Source organism: Dromaius novaehollandiae, chromosome 7, assembly GCF_036370855.1.
Source record: "Dromaius novaehollandiae isolate bDroNov1 chromosome 7, bDroNov1.hap1, whole genome shotgun sequence".
NCBI classification, from domain to species: Eukaryota; Metazoa; Chordata; class Aves; order Casuariiformes; family Dromaiidae; genus Dromaius; species Dromaius novaehollandiae.
Window position 1 is genome coordinate 11,561,677 of NC_088104.1, and position 25,572 is coordinate 11,587,248.

A 25,572-nucleotide genomic window follows, 5' to 3' on the forward strand; every position below is an offset into this window, starting at 1 on the left:
TGGAGATCAAAAATATTAGAAATGGCAATAAAGTTTCTACTCCCTGAATATGGGCAAGAGAATGTTTTGGGGGAAGGCTTCCTGGCAGGGGAAGAAGCGTTAAATGAAAAACCCCTGGAATTTCATACTTGGTCACCCAAAACGAGTGACCTGAGTTACTTCAGTAAGACCTCTTGGGTACAAACTATGAAATACAAAGTTCGACTGTGTGTGGGGTGGGAGGATGGAGAAAGCTTGCCTTTTACTTTTTTTTTTTTTTTTCTCCCTCTCTCTATTCTTTTTATGCTTGAATATCAACTTGGAAGACTAATTTTCATCTTCCATTCCTTAATTCTAGTTGTATTCTTCTATTTTTTCAGATCATTGTTTGGTAATTTGGAGAGCCAGAAACAAAATAGCTTTACCTATCTAAGTGAAACATGCTCTTGTGTACCTCATGCCTCCAAGGTTGGTCATGAGTTAGGTGTTTGTGTAATAGGTGGTATTTATGTGTATGAAAGTGGCTGTTGCTGTGGTTTAATCAGTTACCTGTCACTAGCAAAGCTGTGGTAGCTGACTTGGCTTCGTAATTAGGATGAGCTAAATGCATTAACTTGAACTACCACCGAGGCTTAGCTGGGGTGGTTGTTGCAATGCCTTTTTCCTTCAGTTGTGGCAGGCCAGCAGTGTATGCGTGATCATTTGCAATAGATTACCTGGCTGGTACCTCATTAAGCGGTAGTGATTTGATTGCTTTTAGCGATGTGCTGGCTGCCTGTACAGGTACCAGCCTTAGGTTTCGTACATAACTAGGTACAATGACTATCCACTAACTCTCACTTTTTTAAAATCCTATTAAAAAAAAAAAAGTAATAATTTGATTAAAAAGAAAACACAAAACTTTATTTCATAAAATTATAGCTCTTAAATTGGTTGGAACCTTCAGCATTTGCATATAAAAAGCTAGTAGTCATGCAAATGTTGTGTGTTTTGCTTTAGGGGAGTTAAACTCTTGCAGTCGCTTCTTTAGGAATCTTCAGCTAATTCCACCTTCAACATAATTCAGGCTCCATCTCGCTGGCTGTAGCGTCGTGGCTCTATCTTGCATTCTGTGAAAGCTTGCTTTCATGATGCCTAATGATGTACTATCTGTTTCCTGCTCCCAGGAGATTTACTGAGCTCAAACACTATAGCGATGAACTGCAGTCCGTCATATCACACCTTCTGCGAGTCAGAGCTGTAAGTATTTCCCATGTGTGTCGTGACAAATAGTATAATTTATTTATAAGGCAGCATTTCTTGCTCAGGCAAGAGAACTGGTACGTATGTTCTAGGATAAGGAAAGCTTTGCCTGAAAGGATCTGATTTTGGAGTTTGGGGGTAGGGGGTGTTAACCTGGTGCAGATTTGGGGGGAAAGAGTTCCAGATATGACAGTGTAGTTTGACAGTCACTGGAAGAGCAAAAGTGTGTGTGTTTGTCTAATCTGCCTGCTCCCCTAATGGTCACTTATCAGAGGGAGGTGTTTTAAAGAGGACCAAGGTGTCCGGTTCTCTCTACTCAGCAGGGAAGTTTCTTTTTGCTGAATGTCTGGGTTGGGAAGGGGCCCGAAAAATAGCTTTATGGTGCCAACATCTAATACGCTATTTTCCAGAGCTTGTAGCACGAATTGTGCAGTGTCCCAGCACACTTTTTTTTTTTTCTTTTGGCTTGTACTTCAATCTGTAATGAATAATGCTGCTCTTAATGATGAGAACAATTATGTCATTCAATCAAGATATTCTATGGGTTTAGAATGAAGATTAAAAAAAAAAAAAAAGCCACAAAAAGGAAATAGGAAATTACAATTCCAGTAATGAGGAGCATGATACTGTTCTTTAGCATGTTCAACGGGGATTTAATTTTTGATGAAACTGCTGCAAGGGAGGATGGTAATTGATTGCCCTGATGAGCTGAGGTACTTGAGAGGATTAATCTCTGGTGTTCTAGTAACAGTGGCTTTTTCTCAGTGCTCTGTGTATGTGACCTGCGGGGTGATTTGCTTATGCTTCCGTTTTATTGCTTCGGCAAACCAGTAACTTTAACTCTTATGCAACTTCAGCTTAATTTGTTGGTGCATCACAACTACAAGGGCATCACCAGCATTACAAGTCATACTTCAGAACATATATGTAGTCTTTCCTTCTGATGTTGTTGCCAACGCTGTAGTACTGACCGCAGAAGGTACGGACTCTCCAAACAGCTGAAATGACATATCTAGCTTTAGCAATAGGTTCTGCAATGGATAGCTCATTTCCTTTCCTTCATTTCAGTGGATGGAAAAATCGTGTCACTCATTAGAATTTTAGTGACGCTTTCCCTACAGTTCTTGATGACAGGATAGATTTTTTTTTTTTTTGTCTTGCCATCTTTATGTTAAAAAAGCAAGTGTGTATATAAACTTAGCCTTTTTCAGGTAAAGGAGACTACGCCTTGCATCTGGCTATCAAAAACTGAGTTAACTACAGTGACTGATTTACCTGTGTTAAAACATACGGCTTTAGCTTGGAGTTCATGTTTGGGGTTTTAATAGATCAATTGTAGTTAATGTTTTTGACCAAAAATTAACTTCTCTAAAATGTTTTAGAGGGTAGCAGACCGGCTATATGGTGTCTATAAAGTCCATGGAAACTATGGAAGAGTATTCAGGTAAGAGTTCATCTAGTTTTTAAGAATATGTATACATTGAGTGTAGTGAATTTATCCATTATGTTTTCAAAAGCATAACAGCATGTCTGAAAGACATCTAAACATTTGCCTTGAAAAACTCTTGTATTGCAGTACTAATGAGCTTCCTGCACTGGATATAATGATCTCTGGATCTGCTGAACTTAGTCTCAACTGGAAGACTTCAGTGTTTTTTTGTTCTTGATTGTTTGTTTTTTTTGTTTTTGTATTCCAGAACTTCGGGGCTTCTGTTGTGGTAGTGGCATTTTTAACTGTTTCTTCAGAGTGCAACTTACTGCCTATTTTCATGCAGTTGTCAGTTAAGCATCCAGGTCCTTTTATAATAATAATAATAAAAAAAAAAAATTAGTGAAGCTAAATAGCTATAGTTGATTTTAAGTGAATTTGCCAATCGTTTTTTGATTTATATAAGTGAATTGCATGCTCAAGTTTTCCATCTCGCTGGAGAATTAAAGAATCTAAATTCTGGTTAAGGGAAACCTCCTGCTTCTACGCTCTGTTCAAGTGCTAAATTTAATTCTCTGGGTTAATGGATTGCAGATGTCTTTCTCATTGGGTTTTAAAGTGAAATTAGGTGTAGTTCTGTAATAACACAAAGACAAACAAATGCCAACACTGGCAGAGTGGAATGTTTATGTGAAAGTGAAGGACAGAATAGATGCATTAGATGTAAATTATGTGAAATGCAAGGCGGGGGGGGATGACCCTTTTTTTTCTTGTCTAAAAAATTGCTGATGTAATTCTTATAACTAATAAATCTCATAAGGTTTCACAGAGCTGAGAACACAATTAAAATTGCTGTGTACGTACTCAACTGTCCAGAACAAGTCTCCTGCTATCTTTATTGTAGTTGGGTTTTCTACTTTATCAGAACGATCTCCCAGATGTGGGTAGGGAGATACAGTCATGAGGCGGTTATAACTTGATCTTTTCCTAATGTATAGAACTAAACAGCAGTCTGCTGTGAAAATAGAAACCTCTCCTTTCAAAAACCAGGAGTTGGGATTTGATATTTCCAAGAGTTTTAACCCCTCTGAAACTGTTTGCTGTATGTTTTCTATGTGAAGTGTTGTGAGTCTGAACAGCTCAATGTCTTCCTGGTAAATGAGTTAGATCAAATTTGGAGTTCTTTGTGTTTTCCTTCTTTTTAAAATTTTATTTTAAATATCAATATCTTGTTTTTTCTTTGTTTCTTTTTTTTTTTTGCGCACTTCTTAAAACCTAGTTTTAGCTATTTAAACAAGATTCTCCCTGCTCAAAACAATCCCCAAGTGTATGTGTTTGTGTGGGTGTGTTTAGAGGGCAGGGACAGTTTTTTGCCAGAGTACCTTGGTATTAACTGGTCAGTGCTGCTGCTTTGGGTGGGGGGGAGGACACAGTTTGGCTGAACACAAATTGGAGGCAGTTTCCATTCAGGTGTCACCTGGAAAGAAACTATATACAGGATGCAGCTTATTAACTTCCCTTACCCTTCATGTGCAATGTTGTTTCTCGTTTGTTTTTCCTACAGCGAGTGGAGCGCAATAGAAAAGGAGATGGGGGACGGGCTGCAGAGTGCTGGCCACCACATGGATGTGTAAGTAGTGACTGAATATCTGATAGTTTGATGTAAGCCAGATGCAGAGCTCTCCTCCTTCCTCTCTTCTCCCCCAGCCCCAAAGTACATATAAGAAGTGTACTGAGAAACTTGGGGGTGCGTTTTTTCTAGGTATACAGCATTTCTGTGATTTGGATGCAGGCGCACTTTTAGCATCCATGTACTGCATTAAGTAGCTCAAAAGGTCTCAGGAGAACCAGAAGGGTTTCTTTTTTATTATTATTTTGAAACTGTAGAAGTGTTTGGAATTCTTCCAGCTTTTCTTTTAAGCTACTATGCCAGAAACTGGTGGAATAGAACTTTAATGTACTGCAGACCTGATGAGATCCGTTTGTTTTTCGTAGCAGTATTTTGTACCACACGGTAGATGGTACACAGATTTGGACTTAATTACAGAAAGTTAAGAATTTCAATTATTATTAAACCAGAACTTTAATGGATTCTTGAATCAAATACTGACTGGATGTAATAAAGTTGAGAATCCTCCCTCTCTGCATCTTTGGAGTCAGCTGGCAGAGTATGTGAAATGCAGCCTTCAAAATAAGAGTCTAGTGCTTAATGCTCACAAAAGTGGTATTGTAGGCTCCTACCTTTTATTTTTCAGGTAGTAATGTACAGTAGATAGAGCAATAAGAAATTATACTGTTTTGATTCCTTGTATGTAATGAAGCACTGCAGAAAAGTAACAACTCATGCAAGAGATGGAAACTGTGACACATCATCATGCACTATTTTTACTGAAAGTGTAATTCATGTAGAAATAGAGTTACAGTTTCAGTTTACAAAGCAGACTTACATATGCTGTACTGTTGGTTGTAATTGGTGTTGTGCCTTGTCAAATGAAAGCTTTTGGAGAGTCTTGCCAAACTCTTGCCTTCAGTTTCTTCAAGAGAATTCTGGTTTTATCACATTTCTAAGAATTTGAACCCTTCTGAATAATGTAGTCACACTTTTGTGTTTTGGCTAATATGATGGTTTACACTCCAAAGAGCTATTATGCTAAGTAAAAGACTCTAGAGAGAAGAAAGAAATGGATAATGCATTTTACTTTCAAAAACAAAAAAGTAAAGATGGAGAGCAGCATAAAGCATATACCTCCCCTATGCAAAAATAACACATTAGAATTCAGTTTAGTTATTTGAAAATATGCTCTAATATGAAGGAGTTGGGGAGACGTAAGTAGGTTTTCAGTGATTCAAATACACCACACTCGGGTGTCAAACATCTAAAGATGTTTAATCGAATAAAAGAAACGGGACTGACTTCTCAGTCAGGAGGCTGAACTTTCTGCACCTATGAGAGAGGTTTACTGTTTCTGTCCTTTAAACAGCTGGGTTTAAAGATCCAGAGTAACAGTGGTGAGTGTTTTGGGTAACCTTAACCATTCCATGAAGTCTGAGGTAGCTTTCACTGTCTGTCATGTCTTATGCTCTGATGTTCTCATCCAGAATTAATCTCGTAGTGAGAACCAAGCAAAGGAGAGCGGCTGTGAGATTCAGGAACTCATTCACTGACCCATGCGGTCTCCTGCCAGTAAGGTTCATATCTGTGGTCTCTTGAAAGTGTAACTTGCCAGCCCAGTTAGCGTTCCCATAACATTAGGCCATGAGGAGGTTGTTGCAACAGCAAGCTCCTTTGAGAAGGTTTCCTAATATAGATGTTAAATTTTAAAACAAACTTGATTATTCTCTATCTGCCCCATATGCTGTAGTCTTTACTAGGTGTTTATTTAAACTTTTGAGTTGTTATCATTTAGAATGATGTAAAACTGCTTAATATTTGGAGAAGACATCCCCAAGCACCTTGGGGGTGGGCACGATGAGGCTTGCAAAGTGATAGAAAATAAGTATGCTGAGAAAGCTGAAGTCAGTGGCTGTAGTTCTAGCATATAACAGATCAAAGAAAGAAATGTCAGACCTCTGACTTCTGTCCTTTATGCTATTAATGAGCAACCCTTTATCTCTGAGTACAGTCTGAACTAGAACCAGCTTTAACCTGAAGATTTCCTTGAAGAGTGGAAATATATTAGATATCTTTAGGACTTATTACAGTTTTTCTCTTCAAGGTTTTCCATGGTTTGCCTACTTTTTTAGGAAGAAGTGTTTAAACTTTAGTTCAGTCAAACATAAGCAGTGAAATAGAAGGTTTTTTTAATGCATTTTTTTATAATCAAACTTACCTACAATTTCATAATGATACTTAAGGTTTTGTTTTGAGGTTTCTTGGGTGTGTGGGGTAGGTTGCTTTGTTTTGTGGGTATTTTTTGGTTTTGGGGTTGTTTTTTTGGTTTTTTTGAGACTTGTTCTGCCCCAAGTGAGCTCTAGCACAGTGCTAAACTTGGTTGGAATTGAGATGTCCATCTGCTGCCATGAGAAATCTAGCTACTATAATAAATAAACTATTGTGCTTCAGAACTTTGAAATGGTGAGAGTAAGCCACGTATGACCTGTGTGGCTGCAGAATTTTTTTTTTCAGAATGTATATTTTTCAACAGTGCAGACTTCTTCCTTACTTTGGTTCATAATATGAGTTCTTGTTCTGTCTGTTCTTCTATCCCTTCTACTTAAACTGATCTGTTGTTGCTGGCTGCTTGGTATGTTATGCTTACTTATCACACATAGCCTTGGTAGGTCTCTTCCTGGGTGTGCCCAGGATGACTTTTTCATTTCACAGAACATCAAAAAACACATCTTACTTGCAAACTTAAACAAAACAAAAAAGCCTATTTGAACAAATGAGCACACGCCTATACCTTTCCCTCAGGCTTCACATTCCTCCAGTTACTTGGCAAGTAGCTGTTGCTTGTTTGAAGAGCCTTAGTTCAGTTTCCTATGTCAGCAGACCTGATGATAACTGTCAGCCATAGTATCTCTCTTGGATACCTCCCATGTAGAGAAGGAACCTAGCAGGGCCACAGCTATTTCTTTCGGAGCTTTCAGTGGAGGGGTTTCCTGACCTCTTCCAAGTCACATTACCAGTTCCCTCTCAGCTTCAGACTCTGCCACTTCTTCTGCAGAGCCAGTTCCTGGAGAGGCATAGGATGAAACTGAAGAACTCGAAGACCATGTGAAAACTTTAAAGCCAGGAGGTGCCATAATTAGCATTTGGGTGGCACTGTGCAGGTCACTAGACAAGCATGGACACAAGCTCACTTCAAAGAGCCTGCAACCGTGGAAATACTTATTTCCTATCCCTCCATTTCAGGGATTGCCAGAGTCCAATTGGAATTGGCAGAGTAGATGAAGGCATCTGAGATGGGATCTCATTGATCCTGTTTACCTATATTGGTACTTGCCCTATATTACTGGCTAAAGTGGCATCTTATTTTTGTCACTGTACCAAGTGTGGTATGCAGTTACCTCTTTATAGGTAGGTTTGTCCTGGCAAATGTGTCCAAGCACAGTCGCCTTGGTTAATGAGCACCTATGACATACTGTCCCATAAGCAATACAAACTAGAAAAAAAGGCTTGTTGTTGTTTCATAGATCTCCTAGTCAGCCAAAATGGTGAAACTCTTACTGAATGCAGAAGCTGTGGAGTTAATCCAAGCCCTTGTGCTTCAGAAGATTTCTCCCTGAAAGGCAGTTGCGCAGAATTGATATGCCTGACTTGCACAGCAGATGAAGCAACACATGTTCAAGGAACTGAAGGACTGAGTGCTGGAGTGTTCAGAGCACTGCCACAAGTTCGGTTGGTCTCAAGCTTATTGCTGGCTGAATAGCGAACAATGAAAGCCACTTTGTAAATGCTGCCTCTTTGCTTTTCGGAAGGTGTGATGTTCACATTCCTAAGGTGTAACGCTCTCAGGCTTGTAGGAATTCTTCAGCACTGTATCTCTTTTGCTTTGGTGCTGCCTGTTGACAATGCACTGAAGAAAAGGAATTAATTATTTTCTCTTTTCCTGTAGTAAGAATTGCCCCATCTTCAGCAGGAAACTTATCATAAGTCTGGTACTTGTCAAAAGATTTATTGTAGTAACAACCTAAGAAACAGGCTTGCGGGAGTGTTTGTTAGCCAACTCAGAGTTTAATTAAAAACAAAAGGGGGGGGGAAGCTTTTTAGAAGTGCTTTTTCACTGTTGTACTTTAGCGACTTGCGAGACTGTCGAAAAGGTATCCTCCCTTGTTACTGTGTGTATAGTTTTTAAAGGTTAAACTAAGGAATTTCATACTTAATTAGAGGCTGTGTTGTCACCAGATATGCAGCTTCTATTGATGACATACTGGAAGAAGAGGAGCATTATGCAGATCAGCTGAAAGAATATCTCTTCTATGCAGAAGCACTACGGTACGTACAGAAATGTGTAGTTCAAATGAAAACTATAATCTCTTGCTTTAACATAGCCTTGGTGTTGAGTTTAGTTTGGTATCCTGTTCTCCTTAGAAATAAAAATGTTAATGTTGTGAGAATCTTCAGATTTTCACCTCTTATTTTGCTTACTCATCTTCAATTGTCATAGGGGGCAATAACAGGTAGAACTGAGCTGGTCAATAATAAAATGACAGAGATGTTAAACTCTAGATATGATGGGAGGTAATAGTGGCTATTCCCTTGGTTCTCTTGCTTTCCTTGGCTTCTCGTATAATAGGTGCCCCAGCATGCTGTAGGGAAGCTTCAGCTTTCAAATGAGGTATGCCAAAGAGAGGTTATGAGCACTTACAGCCGTTACAAATTCCTGCAAGTTTTGAAGTGCCCTGTATGACGTTCATCTTCTGTACAGTATTGCTAAACTCAATAATGATTTTCAGATTAGCCTTTAATCTAACTTTAGATTAACCTTTTAAGGGCAGTTCCTCCTTTAGAAGCATAGATATAAAACCACGATTCTGTATGCTGTATGGTTATGCCTCATGCTGTGGTGTTCCCCCTGGCTGGTGCTGCACCTCTTGGAGAAGGCCCATAGTGTGGTAGTGAATTCAGGCTGCAAGTGTCCTGGCTGCTCTCTGAAACCCCAGGGCACAAGTCTCCCCTCCTGGGAAAGAAATGTCCATCTGGCAGTGGAGTACACGTGTAGTGTCACCAGCCCGCACAGGGCTGGGACTTACTGCAGGTGGTCGGAAGAAACTCTACTCTTCTGATGAAAGATGCTACGTGAATCTAGGAATACAGTTTCTTGTTTTGTTGCTTAAAAAATAAAATGTGAAGAATTTTGACTGATTGATGCGTTGGTGCTGTGACAGGTACCATATCCAGGTAGCTCTTGTCATAGTGATTTAACTCCAGTGGATTTTGAAAAGTTGTTTTAAAGTGATGTCCTTAAGTAGGTGGTAGGTTTTGTATTACCTAGAGTGTCTTGGAATGAGTCTAAGAGGAGCAGAAAAGCAGAATGCTGCTGTATTAATAACTTTTCATACTTTGATCCAAACTTGCTTAACTACAGCATTTGCAGAGTTACGCATTCTGTGATAAGGCTGTTGAACCTCAAGCTAGATAAATAACTGAATATGCTGTCTGCCAAAAAAGATACTTGTATCATTTGTGAAGTTTAAAGCGAGGGAAGTGTAGCGAAACCAAGTATTATGTGACAGATCTTTTGTTGCTTCTCTTTCAGGGCAGTTTGCAGGAAACATGAACTAATGCAGTATGACTTGGAAATGGCTGCGCAGGACCTAACATCTAAGAAACAGCAGTGTGAGGAGCTGGCAACAGGAGTGAGTCGTCTTCTGCTTTATTCTCCAAGATGGTGTATGTGGGTTGTAGCTCACTCATTCTCCCTCTCCTCCCCTCCCCCCCCCCGGTTGCTTGGAATGGCATCTATGTGGCACTGATATGTAGAAGGCTGGTTGCTGGTTATGAGAAGTAGTATTGTATGGGCTGTAGGCCTTCAAGGGTTGAAGTGACTTGGTTCATGGTGACATACGTTGTTTGTGCCAAACTTATTATTGCATAATGAGCAAATAAAGGGTTGCAGGAAACATGACCTGAGCAGAGTAACACAAACAACTATATTCCAAAGATAAAATATTGGGACTTCTGAAAGGCTTCCTCTGCCTTTTGAAAGCTCAGCGTTATTGATATGTGGTGTTAGTCCCTCTTATGCAGAAGATACTAGCTAAAAAAGTCTGAACATATATTTAGAATTGTTAATATTGCTGTATGGTATTATATATTGTTGCAGCTATACAGAATCAGTTTGTCTTGTCTTTTCTCATGTGAAAAAACAAGACTTCAGTTTTTCCTCAGACTGGAGTAGGAAAGAACCTGTCTGAAAATTCAATAGTGTCAGTGGATTGACTCACCTAAGGCTGGTCTGTGGGTTGTGCCATAAGAGTTTGAACATCAAATTACTTAACAGTTGTTTCTGAGGGGCCCAGAGTTCCTCAGAATAGAAGCTGCAATACAGGAGTCCCTTTGCTCTTTCCTCCTTACTTTTCTGTTCAATCTAATGTGATCCAGCTCACCTCTTACAGCAACCTAACAATGGGACATCCACATAATGGAAGGGCCAATGCAGTTGCTTTTTCTGATATTTAAAGCCAAAACGCAGCTGAGGAATAAGACCTAATGCTAGTAAAGATCACAAAATCTGTTTTCAAGTGGCTGTGCTTGAGAATCCCAAACCTTGTGTCTCTTGTAGACCGTGAGGACGTTCTCGCTGAAAGGAATGACCAGCAAGCTCTTCGGGCAGGAGACCCCTGAGCAGAGGGAAGCCAAGATAAAGGTTCTAGAAGAGCAGATACAAGAAGGAGAAGAACAGCTTAAGTCTAAAAATCTGGAGGGCAGGTAAGAGAGCTAGATTTTTGTCAAAGAAAACAGGGATTGTTTTAGCAAAAGTCATTGACTGGATGCTCTTGAAGGTGTTTGTATTTTATAAGTGTTTTTAATATATTCTTGGTGTTTATGAGCTGTCTATAAAAGCTCCTGTCAGTTGCAAGTTGTGAAGTAAAGTACAGTACATGCAGTTAGCTTCTGGTCTGAGAGGACAGCTTATGTAAAACCTGATGACTTTCCCAGTTACTGAGCCCACTCTAATGGCTGACTTGCTTGCTTTTATGTTCCACTAATAATATGTTTAGCAGGTGGGCTTGTAGGTCTGCAGTTGAATAGCCTAAGACTCAAATCCTGATTTGCTTTAAATACAGTATTTAGTTTGGTTTATATGTATGGCTCCTAAGCTAATATTCTTCAGCTTCTTATATGGGGGACAATTGACTCCTGTCTGAAAGAGACTAGAAGTTCTGGAAAGCTGCGTTTAAATAACTGCTGCTTGGTGTTGTAGCGAAATTTTCTTCAGGAATGCAAACATGAAAAATAGGAGCAAACATTCCTAGAGTAACGTGTTTGTGTCAGAACATGTTCATTGTATAATGAAAGGGGTAAATGTGGTATCTCCTGATAAGTAAGGATTAGAGCTGAAAAGATAAGACTAGTTCATGAATAGTTCATAACAACAAAACAATTGGTAAATGCAATTTCTTAATCATTTTGACAGAAGTACTGGACATCTGCTTTTGTAGCTCTGGAAGCAGTTTTCAAGTGAATACTTGCCTTGTTTGGGAAGTCCAGCACAAATGAAAACTATGTATTACAGAAATCTACCTCCATTTTGGTTAAGGAGACCTGGAGCCACATTGCCAAACCAGCAAAATTAATTCCTGAAGTGAATTGTCAGAGTAAAACTTGTGTTGCAAATGTTTGTTATACTTTACTGTCTCAAATCCTGATGACAAATGAGTTTTCAGATTGGAAAGCCCAAGATTCTGATTTTCTTAAAAAGAAAGAAACATGCAGTGTTGTGTGCTGAATGTTAGCATAAACACATTTAGTTACCCCAAAAGAATCCCAGGAGAAAAATACATTCTGAGTATTGCTGATTCTATGGCAGTCATGCTTACTGTCAGAAATCTCCATCGTGTGAATTTGGTTCTCTAGTTTAAAAACCTCTTAGGAAGTGGATGGAGAATTAAGAAGTAGTGCCACAATACTGTAATAAGTATAAAGTGAAGACACCATGAGATGTATAATAATTATACAACTTGGTTTACTGACTGAAAGGTAGAGTGGTTTGTCATATATAGCTTCACTGCCATGGGTTCAAACAAAGGAAGATGAAGTGAGGACATAACAAGAAAAATGCTAAAAGCATTTACTAACAGAAATACTGCTTTTGATTCCAGAGACTTTGTGAAAAGTGCCTGGGCTGACATTGAACGGTTTAAGGAGCAGAAGAATCATGATTTGAAGGAGGCACTTATAAGCTATGCTGTTATGCAGATTAGCATGTGCAAAAAGGTATGTTTAGCTTCTGAAGGGCCAGGCTAATATATATAATCATATCAGCAGGGGATCAGATGCAAACTTTCAGTAACTAGGAAGACTGCAGTCATGGAAGGTTGGAAGTCAATAGGGTAAAACCTCCCACATTTTCCACCCTACTCTAACTTGGTGACATGTTAATGTTGAAACATAATAGGTGGTGTGGTCCAGTTCCAGTGTGGTCTCTGCCTTATTCTTACATGAAGTTCTGTGGGGCATTTGTGGAGTCTTCCATGGAAAAAAGTCTGATTGCAAACAATGTTATATTTCTACCTCTTTATTTCCAACCTTCTTTCTTTGTGTGTTTTTATTTAAGGGAATTCAAGTTTGGACAAACGCAAAGGAATGCTTCAGCAAGATGTGATTATTGGGAAGTGAATTCCTCCTCCAAGTGCCAGAGAATGGAAGCACAAATGTAGAACACCAATGTTAAGTTGCTATATGACTTGCATATAAATCATGAAATAAATGAGTTGAGTGAATAGTTTTTCTTTCTGCTGATTGTAATTGTTAATAAAGGACAAAAAGGACATGTTCTTAAGTGTTTAGCCCTTGACTGCCACGTATGTGGCATGTTTTATATGTGGTAGCAAATAATTCAGGGGTAAAAAAGTTAATGAAAACTACAGCTCTGTGTTGGGGCAAAGGTATAGGGAAGGTTATCCCAGAAAGTATGAACTGAACTCTTCTGTCTGAGACTTCTGAAACACCGTGCTCTGTACTGTGCAGATCACTTCCAGATGCCCGTCTTTTCAGCCCTTGCTGCTTAGAATTTGTAATGCTCCAGGGTGTTTTGGTTTTTTAATGGGACACACAGTTGTGTTCTTGAGGTTTACACCATAAGAGGACAAAAAATGAAATATTGTAACGCCTAGGGTTCATATTTAAATGCCTTTGCATGTCCATAGAGAAACGTGCTTTTCCAAAGTTCAGGTTAAGCAGTCTCAAGCTCCTGAGATGTTTGAAGCTCTCTACAGTAGAGGTGTTGTATAATGGTTTAATACAATATTCTGCATTTACTGGTTCCCCCTTAAGTTTTTGTACAGGCACTGATTTCTTAGCAGATTTCCTTCTGCAAGTAAAGGAGACTGGTGATCCAGCTGAGCAGCAAAACCAAAGTCAAAGCTGGCAAGCAGCAGGTGCAACTCCTATTTGGTCTGTTTACACTAGATGTGAATCTGGCCTGTGGTGGTGCTTCTCATAACTGAAGCAGTTTGGTTCTTGAAAGAATAGTCCTTAATGAAGATGCTGAAATACAAAACCAGGTGGGATTTCTGTAGTACTTAAGAGCAGTGATATGCAGAATCCACAATGAGCCAAGGTGTCTGTTTGGATCTTGTACTGATGTTACATTTTGTGTGTGTGTGTGTATATGTGTATATATATATATATATATATACACACCAGTATTAACATGATTTGCAATTACAGGTACTTGCATTAAATGTTTCCAGTTATCCCAGACATTCACTACTGTCTAACATTGTTTTTCTTCTACATACTTAAGTTCCTGAAGTCTTGTGAGATTTGTCAGACTCGCTAATCCTGAAGAAATATTTGTAATATTCTGTTGAAAAGTGTATTTAGGTATTCTGGATTAAAACAGTGTCTCAGATTTTGATTTTTAAGAGATACTCCAGAAAGTCCTGAAGAGTTACTCTGATAAATTATCAATAAGATAGTTACTGACATGTCTCATACTGCTTTTGATTCTGCAGCATTTCTTTTCTATAAAACCATTATAAAGAATTCAAGAATTCATAGACCTGGTATACACTACAACTCAAAATTCTGATGTAAAATGTTGGTCACTGATAGTGTATGTTAGCTTTTTGTCAAAGCATATGACAATGACGTTTCTGTCTGCTGAGAGCTGATGTTGGGCAGAAAGAGGTCTCTCCATTGAATATTTACAAAGAGAAATGTTTTGTTCTGAGAACGGCCGTATCCAGTTCTGATACAGGTTAAAGGACTCTTACATTCCAAAACCAAGAAGTTGCACACCTAAAGTATTCAGTAAACCTTCTAAACGAGTGGTGCCTTAATACAATACCATGAGGCGCTCAGAGTAGGTATTTTTCATGCACTTTGATTTTTTTTGGTAGATCTTTCTGGTGCCTCTTCCCACATTTCACTTGCTGTACAGCGTATTAAATGTATTAGTATGCCTCTTTTTCCTTGGTAGTTGTACTAAAATTGAGAAGGGAACAAAACAGTTCTTGTAAGTTTTGTGCCAAATAAGCTAAATAAAATTGCTCTTTGATATTTTTGTTATGTTGTTTTTATAAAAATGCTACATAAGTCTTTCCAGCTCTGTTGTTCAGTTCCTGTCCATCTTAAATGTTAAACCCAAGTTTGAGAGCTAAGTGGTAAACTGCAACAATTAACTGATTTGCCTTTTACGTGAGGAATGTAATGTCTAAGTCTGAAATTAGATCCTTGTTACAAGCCAGTTTTGACCCCCTGTTTTGTTTTTGCTCAGACATAAGCAATCAGTTTCATGCGTATCTTCATCTAGGTAAGGGAAGATGCCTTTTAAAAAGGCTTGCATGATTTGGCAGAACTTGGATGAAAGCTGAGTTAGGGATAACTTGCAATAATTTTATTCTTTTGCTGCTTGTTTCCAGATCATCATTGCATGCGGTCTCTGTACTTGTGAATCCTGGCAAACAGTGACAGTTTCTCTCCCCCTTTCTTAGCTTTTTAACTTTTTAAGGGGAAATTATCTAGTTAATGACAGTTTCCATGTGGTTAAGAGTCCACATGACACATGCACACTTTGTGAAGCATGCATTTTCCAGGCACAGTGCGGATTTAGCTTCTGTAACTCAAGGCACTCTGCCTTGGACATCTTCCTTCAATTATCCAGTGGGTGAAAGACAGTAGGATTGTTTAAACCAGGGACCATCAAAAATTGGCCTAAGGCCTTTGAGAATAATAGCAGTTGAGTAGACCAGTTTAAGTTAATCTCACCAAAATGCTCCTGTATAAAGCAGTTTACTGACATGGATCTGATTTTTTTTATGACTATTTTTTTTGTTAGGGCTATCACTTTTGTCATAGACAGCTTTGCATGGTCACTTGCACAAGTGTTTGTGGTGTTCCTGACCTTCCCCATTACTAATGGGACCTTGACTCATCATTACTTTTTATTTACTACTGTCTGCTGCTGAAGTGTAGCTAGAGTAAGGGATTCAGTTGAGATTGAAAGGTAAACTCAAGGCATTTTCCTAAACTGTCTTAACTTGTTCTAACTCTTATTTTTTAAAAAAAATGTTTTATTTAAATATCTGGTGTATCAGCTGAAGCGTAATTAACCTAGCAGCTCTGCATTTGGACTTGTCTGGCAAGCACAGAGCAAACTTTGGAGCCTGAGTCTATACTGAAAAGCTTGCCTCACGCAGGCGAACCAGAGGGAAAAATGACAGTGCTGTAGCCAAGTATGCTGCAGAGCCAGTGTAGCAGAGCCAAGGTCCCAGGGCAGCTGGCTGGGCTGTGGGCGCTGCGATTTAGGAGCTGGGAGAACATAGCAACCTAAGAGGAGCCATTTCTTTTCCTATATGACTCTCCCTACTGCCTAATTCTTTCATGCATTTTTCTTGAAGACATGAGGAACACTTCAGTGTCCTCTAAAGGAATGCAGGGAAGGAAGTCGTCTTAATTTCTTCCCACTCTGCTTCCCTTATAAGGGCAAGGCTGTAATCTGAATTGTTTGTTTCCTTGTGGTCTCCTGCTCTATGGGTCTGCTGTACTCCTGTCTTGTCTTTGCTCCTGAAGCTCTGTGGGGAGGCACTGTCTGCTCAGTGACAATCTCGTATGGGACTGCTGAAGTAGAAATAATACAAATAAAGGAAACCAAGCAGAATGAGAGCTAGTAAAATGGGAGGACAGACTTCAGTGCCAAATTGAAGTGCGGTGTACTTGTACATTGCTAGCAAACACAATCGCTGTAAGCTGTGGTTGTGCTGCCTCCGGGGAGCGAGGGTCGGCTCCAGCAGCCCTGGGGTTTCTGGGCTCCCTGGAAGAGGCCCCTGGCCCTGTTACCCAGCAAGGTTTGATTTCTCGGGGCAGGGGGATCTTACCTGGATTCTTGCTCTTGTTTTAGCTTCTCTCAGAGCACTTAGCACTGCAGGAGAGTAATTTGTGTAAGCTGCTTCCCTCTAGTGGATGGCCACAAGGAAGGGTAAGATGCTGACAGCGGCGCTAGCCAGGAGAAATGCCTTTCTCTTTGGAAAGGGGAGGCTTTCAATTCCGCCCCCCCCCCCCCCCATTCGTAGCTGAAACACTGAGGTTTTCCATACATCCCCCTTGCAGCCAGGCAGTGGCCGATAGGGCTGCGGTGGCGACCACCTTAGTGCTGGTTTTGGCAGACCAGAAGGTGCCGAGTTCCTGCTTAAGCAAAGGGTTACGGTTCTTCTTTGGCTGCTGTTTTCTGATGTCTATAGGCAAGATATGGTGTTATCAGAAAAATTTTGCAATTCTGACTTCTGCTGTGCTCTCGGACACAGGAGAAATGTTTCTTTGCTGGCTTTTAGTTACTTTTGAATGATTTACGCAAGCTAGGCTTCCCAACGCTACGTTTTCTTTCCAGAAGTCCTTTTTCAACCAGCCAAGCCAAAAGGTAGCTGCATAAATTTAGCTGAAATCTCTTCTCTTGTTGGACAGCAAATGGCTCTTAGGTGACATATTTTGAGCCTGCTTGGGAACTGAAGGATCCTTGTGAGCTCCTTCCTGGTGAAGCCTCTGGGCGAGCCGCCTCTTGCCTGTCTAACAGGACTCGAGGAAGAAATGCAAACTACATTATCGTTCAGAAAAGGGTAAGTTGTAACGGCAGTGGCAGGCACTCTCCTAGAATAGCGCAGAAAGCAAAAAGTTAGCTTGTGCCCCGGGTAGCGGCAGCTCACGTACAGTACGAGAGGCAAGAGCCTGAGCAGGCGGCAGCGGGGGCACGGCGGAGGGGTTCGGAAAAAGGAGCGATGTGGTCAAAGGATTCGTTGCTGAGGGTGCTGGCTGCAGCAGTGTCCTGGATGAACGTGGACAGGGGAAGGCGGCAGAGAAGATGCTGTGTGACACGTAGACGTGCTATGCTGGGGTTAAGGGGTGAGATAATGAGAGGCTGGAGGAGTTGCAGGGCTGGGTGGGTTAGACTGTGCTGCTGACGCCCTGTGAAAGAGCCGCGAGCTCTTAGGCTCGCTAAGAACATGAGAGCGGGCAAAGCCGATGGTGTTGAAGTTACAGGCCGAGCAACAGGGAGCTGATGATATCCAAAATGACTGAGGAGAAGGGAGCTCAGTGGTCCAGAGCTGAAGAATAAGGGAAGGATTAAATGGGGGGAGTCTGCTTTAGCTATGCTGAGCATCAGTTTGTAGTTGGGAGAAGAAAACCTAAGGAGAAATTAAGATTATAGTTTGGGCAGGGAGGGAGAGGTTTCTAGTGGATCTGTGAACTGTCTATGTAGAAACCGCAGAATTTGGGATGATAAGATTACTTGGAGGCAAAGGGTAAATGGAGGACTGCAGAGAAACAAGGGCAGAGCTTATTGTGGTGTATGGTATGTGCCAGGCATGTGATGAAATCCCCATGAGCTTCCTATGGGGCTTGAGGACACACTTCAGGAGTGGCTGGTGGTCTCGAAGGTAGTAGAGCCTGGGTGCTGGCAGGAGACGGGGTTTTGAGAGGAGTCACGCGAGGGTGAGGGGTACGCAGAAGAGGAGTGGATGTGAACAAGTAGGAGGGGGACTGGAGGTGGGAACCAGCGAGGGAATGGAGAGAAGGACAGACGGAAAGCTGTGATGAGAGCGTTTGTGCTCAGGAGAAGGGGAAAGCAGCATTGCGTTGGCCTTGTTTTGGGGGGGGGGGGGGGGGGGAGTGAGATCCTGTGCAGAGAGGTGGAGATAGGAGATGAGGAAACTTGAGTTGTCAAAGACACCAGAGTGGATGGTGTATAATACTAATCACCGTATCTGGGTCTGAATGAACCTTGTGGGGGTAACTGGTCTCGAAGCAGAGTTCCACACTGGTAATGGTGTAACCTTTCTCTTGCAGCTGCCAATGAGAGATTTGATTTTCCGTCTGCTGTTTTGTCTCTGGTTTTAATAGGATCGCTTAGAACTTTCTGATTAAATAAAAGAGGAGAAGATGCTTCAGTCGTAAAAACTCAGCATAAATTCATAGAGACCCTGATCCTACAAACACCAGCACGATTAGACGTGTGATCCAGGGGCCTACTTGTGCGACTGATGCTAACTCTCAGGCAGGCTGCCCCACGTACCGCAAACAGCCCATGAACCGATGAATAAATAGCTTATTTGCAGTAACTGTTTTTCATTATCTGCCTGTATCTTGGCACATGATAAAAACATTCGTGTTTTCTCTAGAAAGTAGCTGCGTATAAGCAGATCGTGGAAAGCTGCTTTGTATGGCGAGCCTCAGAAAGGAGGGACGTAGCCGAAAGCAAAATGCAACTGGGATCGCCCTCTGGTGGGTCTCGAGCTCTGCTTCGCCCGGGCCACGACGAAACTGCGCTGGGAGGCAAGTGTCCTCCCGCAGCTCGGGGGTCCCGCTGCCAGCGCAACAGCGTGGGAGCCAGCGGCTGTCTCTGCACAAAGCGCTGGAGCAGATGCTTGTAATGGAGCAGCTTTTCAGTGTGGAGCTGATGACAAACTCATTTATTATGGTGCATTTCACTGTGATTTGCAGAAGCTTGTCTACAGGGTCCGCAGGCTGCTTCCAAGCAGGACAAATGCTGCTGTGAGCTGGACTTCAAACACTGGTTTCTGAGTTAGTACTTTACTTTTATTTTCTTTTTCTTTTAAATAACCACTTGGAAGCGGTGTAGGCTGTATGGTCAGAAGGAACAGTCCGTGACTGTTTGTTTAATCTGCACTCCTGTGTAAGAGATGGGAAGGTTGCCCTTACCGAATGCTGCTTTGAATTAGGGTTTCCTGAAACACATGCGCTATGGTCCTGGCTCTGAAAATATCTGCTGACAGCGAGGCCAGATCTTACGATGGTCAGTTGTTGCAGAGGCTAAACGCATATACCTCATTTCCAGGCTAATGTCCGCTTTGTCTTCCAGGCTAAGCAGAGCGCCGTCCCTGATCGCAGCTGGGGCCCCGCAGGTGCCGGTGGAGCAGGGGGCACTTGCCGTGGCGCAGCGCGATCCTCGTGGGCCGGGTAGCAGAGCCGCGTGGTCATTTGCCCCCTTCGTCTCCAGTGAGGCCACAACTGCCTCTGCCTGGGGATGTTGCGAGCAAGCCCCTCTTGCCCCCTTTGCTGGGAAGCTCAGAAAAAGCAAGATCTTTGCGTTGTCTGGTTTTTCCTTCCTCTTGCCTTTGGGCAGTCTCACAGCTTCTCCCTGGGCTTCTCCACAGCTTGGACATCCCTCTTGACCTGCATTTGCCAAACCAGGGTCAGCGTTGCAATAGAAATGAGCCGTGATGTTATGTTCCCTGCTCCTGTGTGATATTCCTGCAGGCCTGTTGATGGGTCACCATGGCCTGTTGGGCTTTTGGTGCTCATTCTGGGCTGTTTCTGGGGCTTGGGCCATCTCTTGGAGCAGCCCTTTCCCTGGCTGGGTTCCCCATGCTGCACAGGTGGCCTGATTTCATGGGGTCTGCATGAATCGATACCAAAAGCCTATTATTCAACTTATTCCTCAAAACTCATTACTTTTTCTCAGCAGCCCAGCCTGATTACTGATTCCTTAAGCTCTTTGTCTTAAACTTTATCAGTAATGGTCTCGGGAATGGTCTTGTTATTATCCAGGTAGTTGGTAAAAATACTAAACACCCAACAGCCCACAGCCAATACCAGATCCCAGCAGGGCCCTGCTACCCTGAAGAGTTCCTATTTCCAGTTCTGGGCAGTTTTTAATTTATTTTGGGGTACGCTAGGCTGACTCTGTGCTTGCTTTCTTGGAACGGGGCAGGTCCACCCCGAGTGACAGAAGCCTGGGTCTGACGGGTTGTGGCAGCAATGGTATTGCCCTCTCAAGAAAACTGTAATCTGTTTTTGAAAAGTCAATTTGGCAGGATCTGTTTTTTGTGAACATGTTGATTGGCATTAATTCCTTTTAATTCTGTATCAACTCTATTATTTTTCCAGGGATTACTTTCAGGCTGACAGGCCTATAATAATCCAATCTCCCTAATTATATATTTTATGAATAGGCAAAACATTAGCCTTCTTCCAGTCTGGTGGAATTTTCTCTGAAATTCAAGACTAGTTGAAAATCAGCATCAATGCTTCAGAGATTGCTTATGCTAGGACTTCTATAAGGCTTGAGAAAAAGCTATACGGATCTGCAGATTTAAGCATATAATTTAAGAAGCTGCTCTCTAGTGCTGTAATTTAAGAAGCTGCTCTCTAGTGCTGTACCCTGGATGCAGTTAAAGAGAAATTACCTCCTTGTGATAAAGCCAATGGTTGGTTATGGTTGATGAAGACTGTGCATCTAGTACGATTAGTTTTTAGTGTGCTCAAAGAATGAAATGAAAAGAATATTCTTACATAGTTTACATGTTGTTATATTATAATTCTATACTGTTGCTAAAGTTTGACCAAACTCTCTGGAGTCTAAGAGAAAGAACTGAAGTACTTAATTAACCTTTGAACCATGTGAAGTGTCAGGAATATTTACTGGGGGAGGAAATTCATTTAAGGACCAGTAGATATCATTTAGTCTAGGAAGCCAAATTATAAGAGGAGTTAGGGAATCCTCCCTTCAAAATTTGAAATGCTTCTCAGAGTTAAATCTTGTCTAAAGGACATCTGGTGGTGATTGCCAAAATAGGGCAAGACTGCCAAAATGCAGCAAGATTGGTTTGAAGGGTTTCTAGAAGAGAGGCTTCTCCCAACTTGTGATGTACTCCCTAGGCCGGTCAAAACTGGGTTCCCCAAAACTCATGCTGGGTAAAGATATGGAAATAAACTCCAGATGTGATACCACCGGGCTTCTGTGCTTTGTATTTCTTCAAGTCCTTCCTGACGACGTGCTGATCGAGTCCCGCGGAGGTAAAGAGGGTTGTCCGAATATCTTCCCAAGCCTTTGGTGTTTAATAAAGGAATGAACCTGGGCGAGTAACAGCTACATTAACTGACTGTTAATCAGATCGATGTCTGCTCCTCACCTACTTTTTGTTTGGTTGGCTTTGTTCTTGGAGACAGAACAGAAATATTTCTGAATGCATTTGATTTCCCTGCACTCTTTTCAGCAACTCTTCTATTTCTGGCACGTGCTGGCACCGTGCCAGGGAGGCTTTTGTTCTCCATATTCTTTAAGAAGTTCTTCCTTATTGTTAATTCTGCTGGCTGTTGATTTCTCTTCGCTTCTGTACAGATAATTGATTGCTCCTAACCTCCAATTTCTATTTATAGTCAAATTTACCATTCCTCCCCTCTCTGTAATACTTCACCTGTTTCTATTTCCCCTCTAAGCCAGGATGGGTTTTAACACATGTTGCCTTTTCCAATTTCAGGGTGCTTACTTAAAATATTCTGAAATAATTGCTGGTGATCAGTTACATTCTGTTCAAGTTCCTCCTCCCTGCTTATTTGGTCATTGCTATTTTTAGCTGTAAAATGCTAGATACATATTGCTTTGCTGGGTCTTTTTCTGTTTCCTTCTAACAAATATAATGATTGCAATAACAAGGCAATTTAGTGGTTGCTCAGTTTCGTGTCACTTCTTATTTTTTTAAATTTTTCTTTTTTTCTTCTGTGTTGAGGTCCAATATAGAACTTCCTGTGCTGGATGTAACTTAGGGTTGAATAAAAATTATTCTCTGCAGCTTTCAGAAGTGTAAAGGATTTGTTTAGGAGTTATCTCTATGATCCGCATCAGATGTGGCAGCGCTTTCCTGTGACGCATAGCTAGGGAGTTAAATCACTCAACTCCTATTTTTTGGTCGAGTTCATGGTCTGCAGGATCCTTCCGTTAACCAGAATCATTTGAGCATTTCTGAATTTCCCCGTGGCAATGCAGCTCCTGAGTTTCCTCTGTTTTGGAGCGTGCTGAATTGGCCTCCACACCCTCTAGCTTATCAAGGGGAAAGCCAGTGCGAATAGCTTTCAGCTTAGTATTGCCAGCGAGCACGTGAGCAAAACCGCGCAGACCCCACCAAGCGAGGCTGTCCACCAAGGGTCAGGAGAGACGTCTGTCGGCAATCAGTCCCGGAGAATTTCTGACTCAATTCACGTGAAATCCCTCCTCCTTCCTATCCTTTCTTACCGGAGCTGGTTATTTTGTACAGCGTTATCGGAGATGCCTGGCAAAGGGGCAGGGATCGGGGCGCCGTGTCCGACGGAGCAGTTCACGAGGTGCTGGCTGGGGTCGGTAGTGGGATTCCTCTGGTCCGCTGTGAAGGACGGCGAGCTCCTGGCGGTCTCAGCAGCTGGGGGAGTTTTCAGGTGCAGGGAGGAGGCTTGGGGAGCTGATAACCTCTGGGCTGCCAGATCCCACTTTGAGTAGGTAGATAAGAATATAGAGGAGAAATTAGTTGTTAATAGATGTAAGGTTGGAGATAAGCGTACAGAAGAAACCGCAGCGCTCTGCAAGCCGAACTGGAAGTTTGGGTAAGGCTGAGTTTGGCAAACAGAGGCTCAGCTGGTGGAAGAGTTTACTTATAAATTTGTCTTCCAAGACTGACTTTTATGTGGTCCTGCGGTGGTTAGGAGATGGCCCTGCCCAGGATTTGAGCTGAGGTTACTTTTTGTGCCCCGTGAGCACGCTGTGGGATGCCAGGAGCCCTGGCTCTGAGGGGCAGCACTCGGTTGGCACCTTGGGTTGGAAGTGGCCTGCGTGGGGTGGAAAGGCACATTTTGGAGTCCCCGGCAGATTAAGCTGCCTGGATGCAGTTGTTGGCTCGAAAGATGGATCCTGTCACATTTACCAGAGAGTGCCACTTCCCTTCCTCTCTTGCCACCTACATTTTTGCCTTCCATAGACTGTAATGTTTTGGCACATGACTCTTTCCTCCAGGTGCTGATAATACCAACATGCCAAGTTTATACTTGGAAACGTGTCATTACAGTTCCTCCCATGTGCAACCCACTCTGCGGCATTGCTCTGTAGGCATCCTTCCCACTTCCATGGATTACTTTTGTTCTGAATGTCCTGGCTTAGCGATGGCCGTTCCCTTTCATCCTCCCTTCACGCTACTTCAGTGCCTCCTGACTTGTGTAGGCAGTCTGCTGCTTACAAAATTAGGAATACTCTGCTGACAGGCATGGTGGTCACCCACAGCACGCAGTCAACCTTCCCTACTGAAGTGGAGCAGCCCTCCATGAAACCTTAAGCTTGTGCTTTACAGTGTTACTGCATCCATGATTTGTTTCTGTTCTTAACTGTTGATAAAGGATGGGAAGGATCTCAAGAAATGCTGCCGAGACATTCTCTTCCTTTAGCGTCATGCCAAGCTTTCTAAAGCCATCACCAGCATGCCCAGTCTCCTAGGATGTACACTGGCACTAATGATACTGCTCCTTTACACGTGGCTCCATACGTTGCCTTGGGAAATTTAAGCTTAACTACATTTTATGAATTGGCTCTAGAGAGGCAAGGAGCTGCTGCCCCTTGAAGAATGTTCTTCTGATCTCCAAAAAGAAGTGATTTTCTGCAGCTGATTGAAGAGCTCTCTGTAGACTGTATGAATTGCCTCTCAAGCTGGGTTGAGCAGGTACATTCAATGCTCTTCTCTTGCTCTTCTCTCCATTTGCCTTTCTGCCATTTCTTCTTCTGTCTCTGCCCAAAGGTGCTTTTCCTTTTTTCCTCATATTTAAAAACTGCTGGGACTCCTGCTTAGCTTTGATATGAACCATTTTACTAGAAAACATTCTTGGGGGGGGGGGGGCGGGCCTTTCTAAATAGTAAGTGGCAAGCCTTCTCCAGCTTGGTTGTCCAAGGATTCTTCAGCTCCTTTTTGGCAGCATTCATCTTCCAAGCCACTAATTTTCTTCTAGCACAGTGACTAGTGGTGACTTCTCATGGAGGAAACCTCCTGCTTCAGGTGGGAGATGTGGCACGCTGCAGCGGGTGGGAAGTGTGTTTCCATGCCTGGCCATATGACTGTGTCATATTCCATTTATGTCCATGCATTTGTCACTGAACAAAGGACATTTTTAGATCCAGTGAGTGGGAAAACAAATAGTTGCATGGCTGTATCTGAATTTAAGTCCAGTTATTAGAAGATTGCTAGAACAAATACTGGAGGAAGAAGAAGAAGATACAGCACAAGCCATGAAACTGCCTCCTCTCTGTCTGATCAATCTCATCATTGCTGTTAGTCCCTTGGGTCAATGTACATCAAAGATTTTCCTTCACCTTGAAGGGTTCAAAGTGCCTAATCTTCAGAAGCACAAGCTCTTCTACAGCTCCTACGAAGCGTGTCTGATCCAGACTTTGCAGAAAATGGGATCTGCGGTTATTTTTGTGCAGTCTTCCCGTGTCTGTACAAGGGTGCTGGATGTGAGACTGACTTAGTCACGTTCCAAGGTAGGTGTTCAAGGTGGGCTGAGTGAATCTCTCTCAGGAGATTCCTCCCTCTGTCTGCATCGACTGTACAGGGAATTGTAGAGAGAGAACTGGATTTCAGATGTAGCCTACCCTAAATAAGGAGCAAAAGCTGCAGTCATCCGTAGTGGATAGTTGTGGTTTTGTTGTTAAAGATTTTTGCCTCTTTTGTCTGTGAATATTACAAACTGGGACGTCCACAGATCGTTCCTGGAACTGGTCCAGAAATATCAGCAGAGCGCTTTGCTGCTCCCTAGAAAGGGAGCCCTCCCACCTTGGACATGTTTCTTTTTCTTTCTCAAAAATAAATAAATAAAGTGCAACAGCATGCCTCTGGCACTTGGATTTGTGTGTCTGAAGCATGGGATATTAATCATAGGGAAACAAGATACTGGCTGGAGAAACCCAGTGCTCCATTTCTGCCTTGGTATCCCTGCGTTTTGCCTAACGATGACATTTCTGTTGCAGAGCCCGCTGCAAAAGAAGAGTTAACTGCCGGTATCT

The 25,572-nt window shown here is 42.0% G+C and overlaps 1 protein-coding gene across 1 annotated transcript in view; it reads left to right on the forward strand.

Moving 5' to 3' along the window:
- Positions 1-14,820, forward strand: part of SNX4 (sorting nexin 4) — a 35,978-nt gene extending 21,158 nt beyond the window's left edge. The window contains 8 exon segments of the mRNA XM_064514669.1: positions 1,146-1,218; positions 2,604-2,665; positions 4,215-4,280; positions 8,499-8,588; positions 9,853-9,952; positions 10,879-11,024; positions 12,419-12,533; positions 12,874-14,820. Of these exon segments, the coding sequence (XP_064370739.1) occupies positions 1,146-1,218; positions 2,604-2,665; positions 4,215-4,280; positions 8,499-8,588; positions 9,853-9,952; positions 10,879-11,024; positions 12,419-12,533; positions 12,874-12,921 (700 nt within the window). The 3' untranslated portion in view covers positions 12,922-14,820.
- Positions 14,821-25,572: the final 10,752 nt, after the last annotated feature.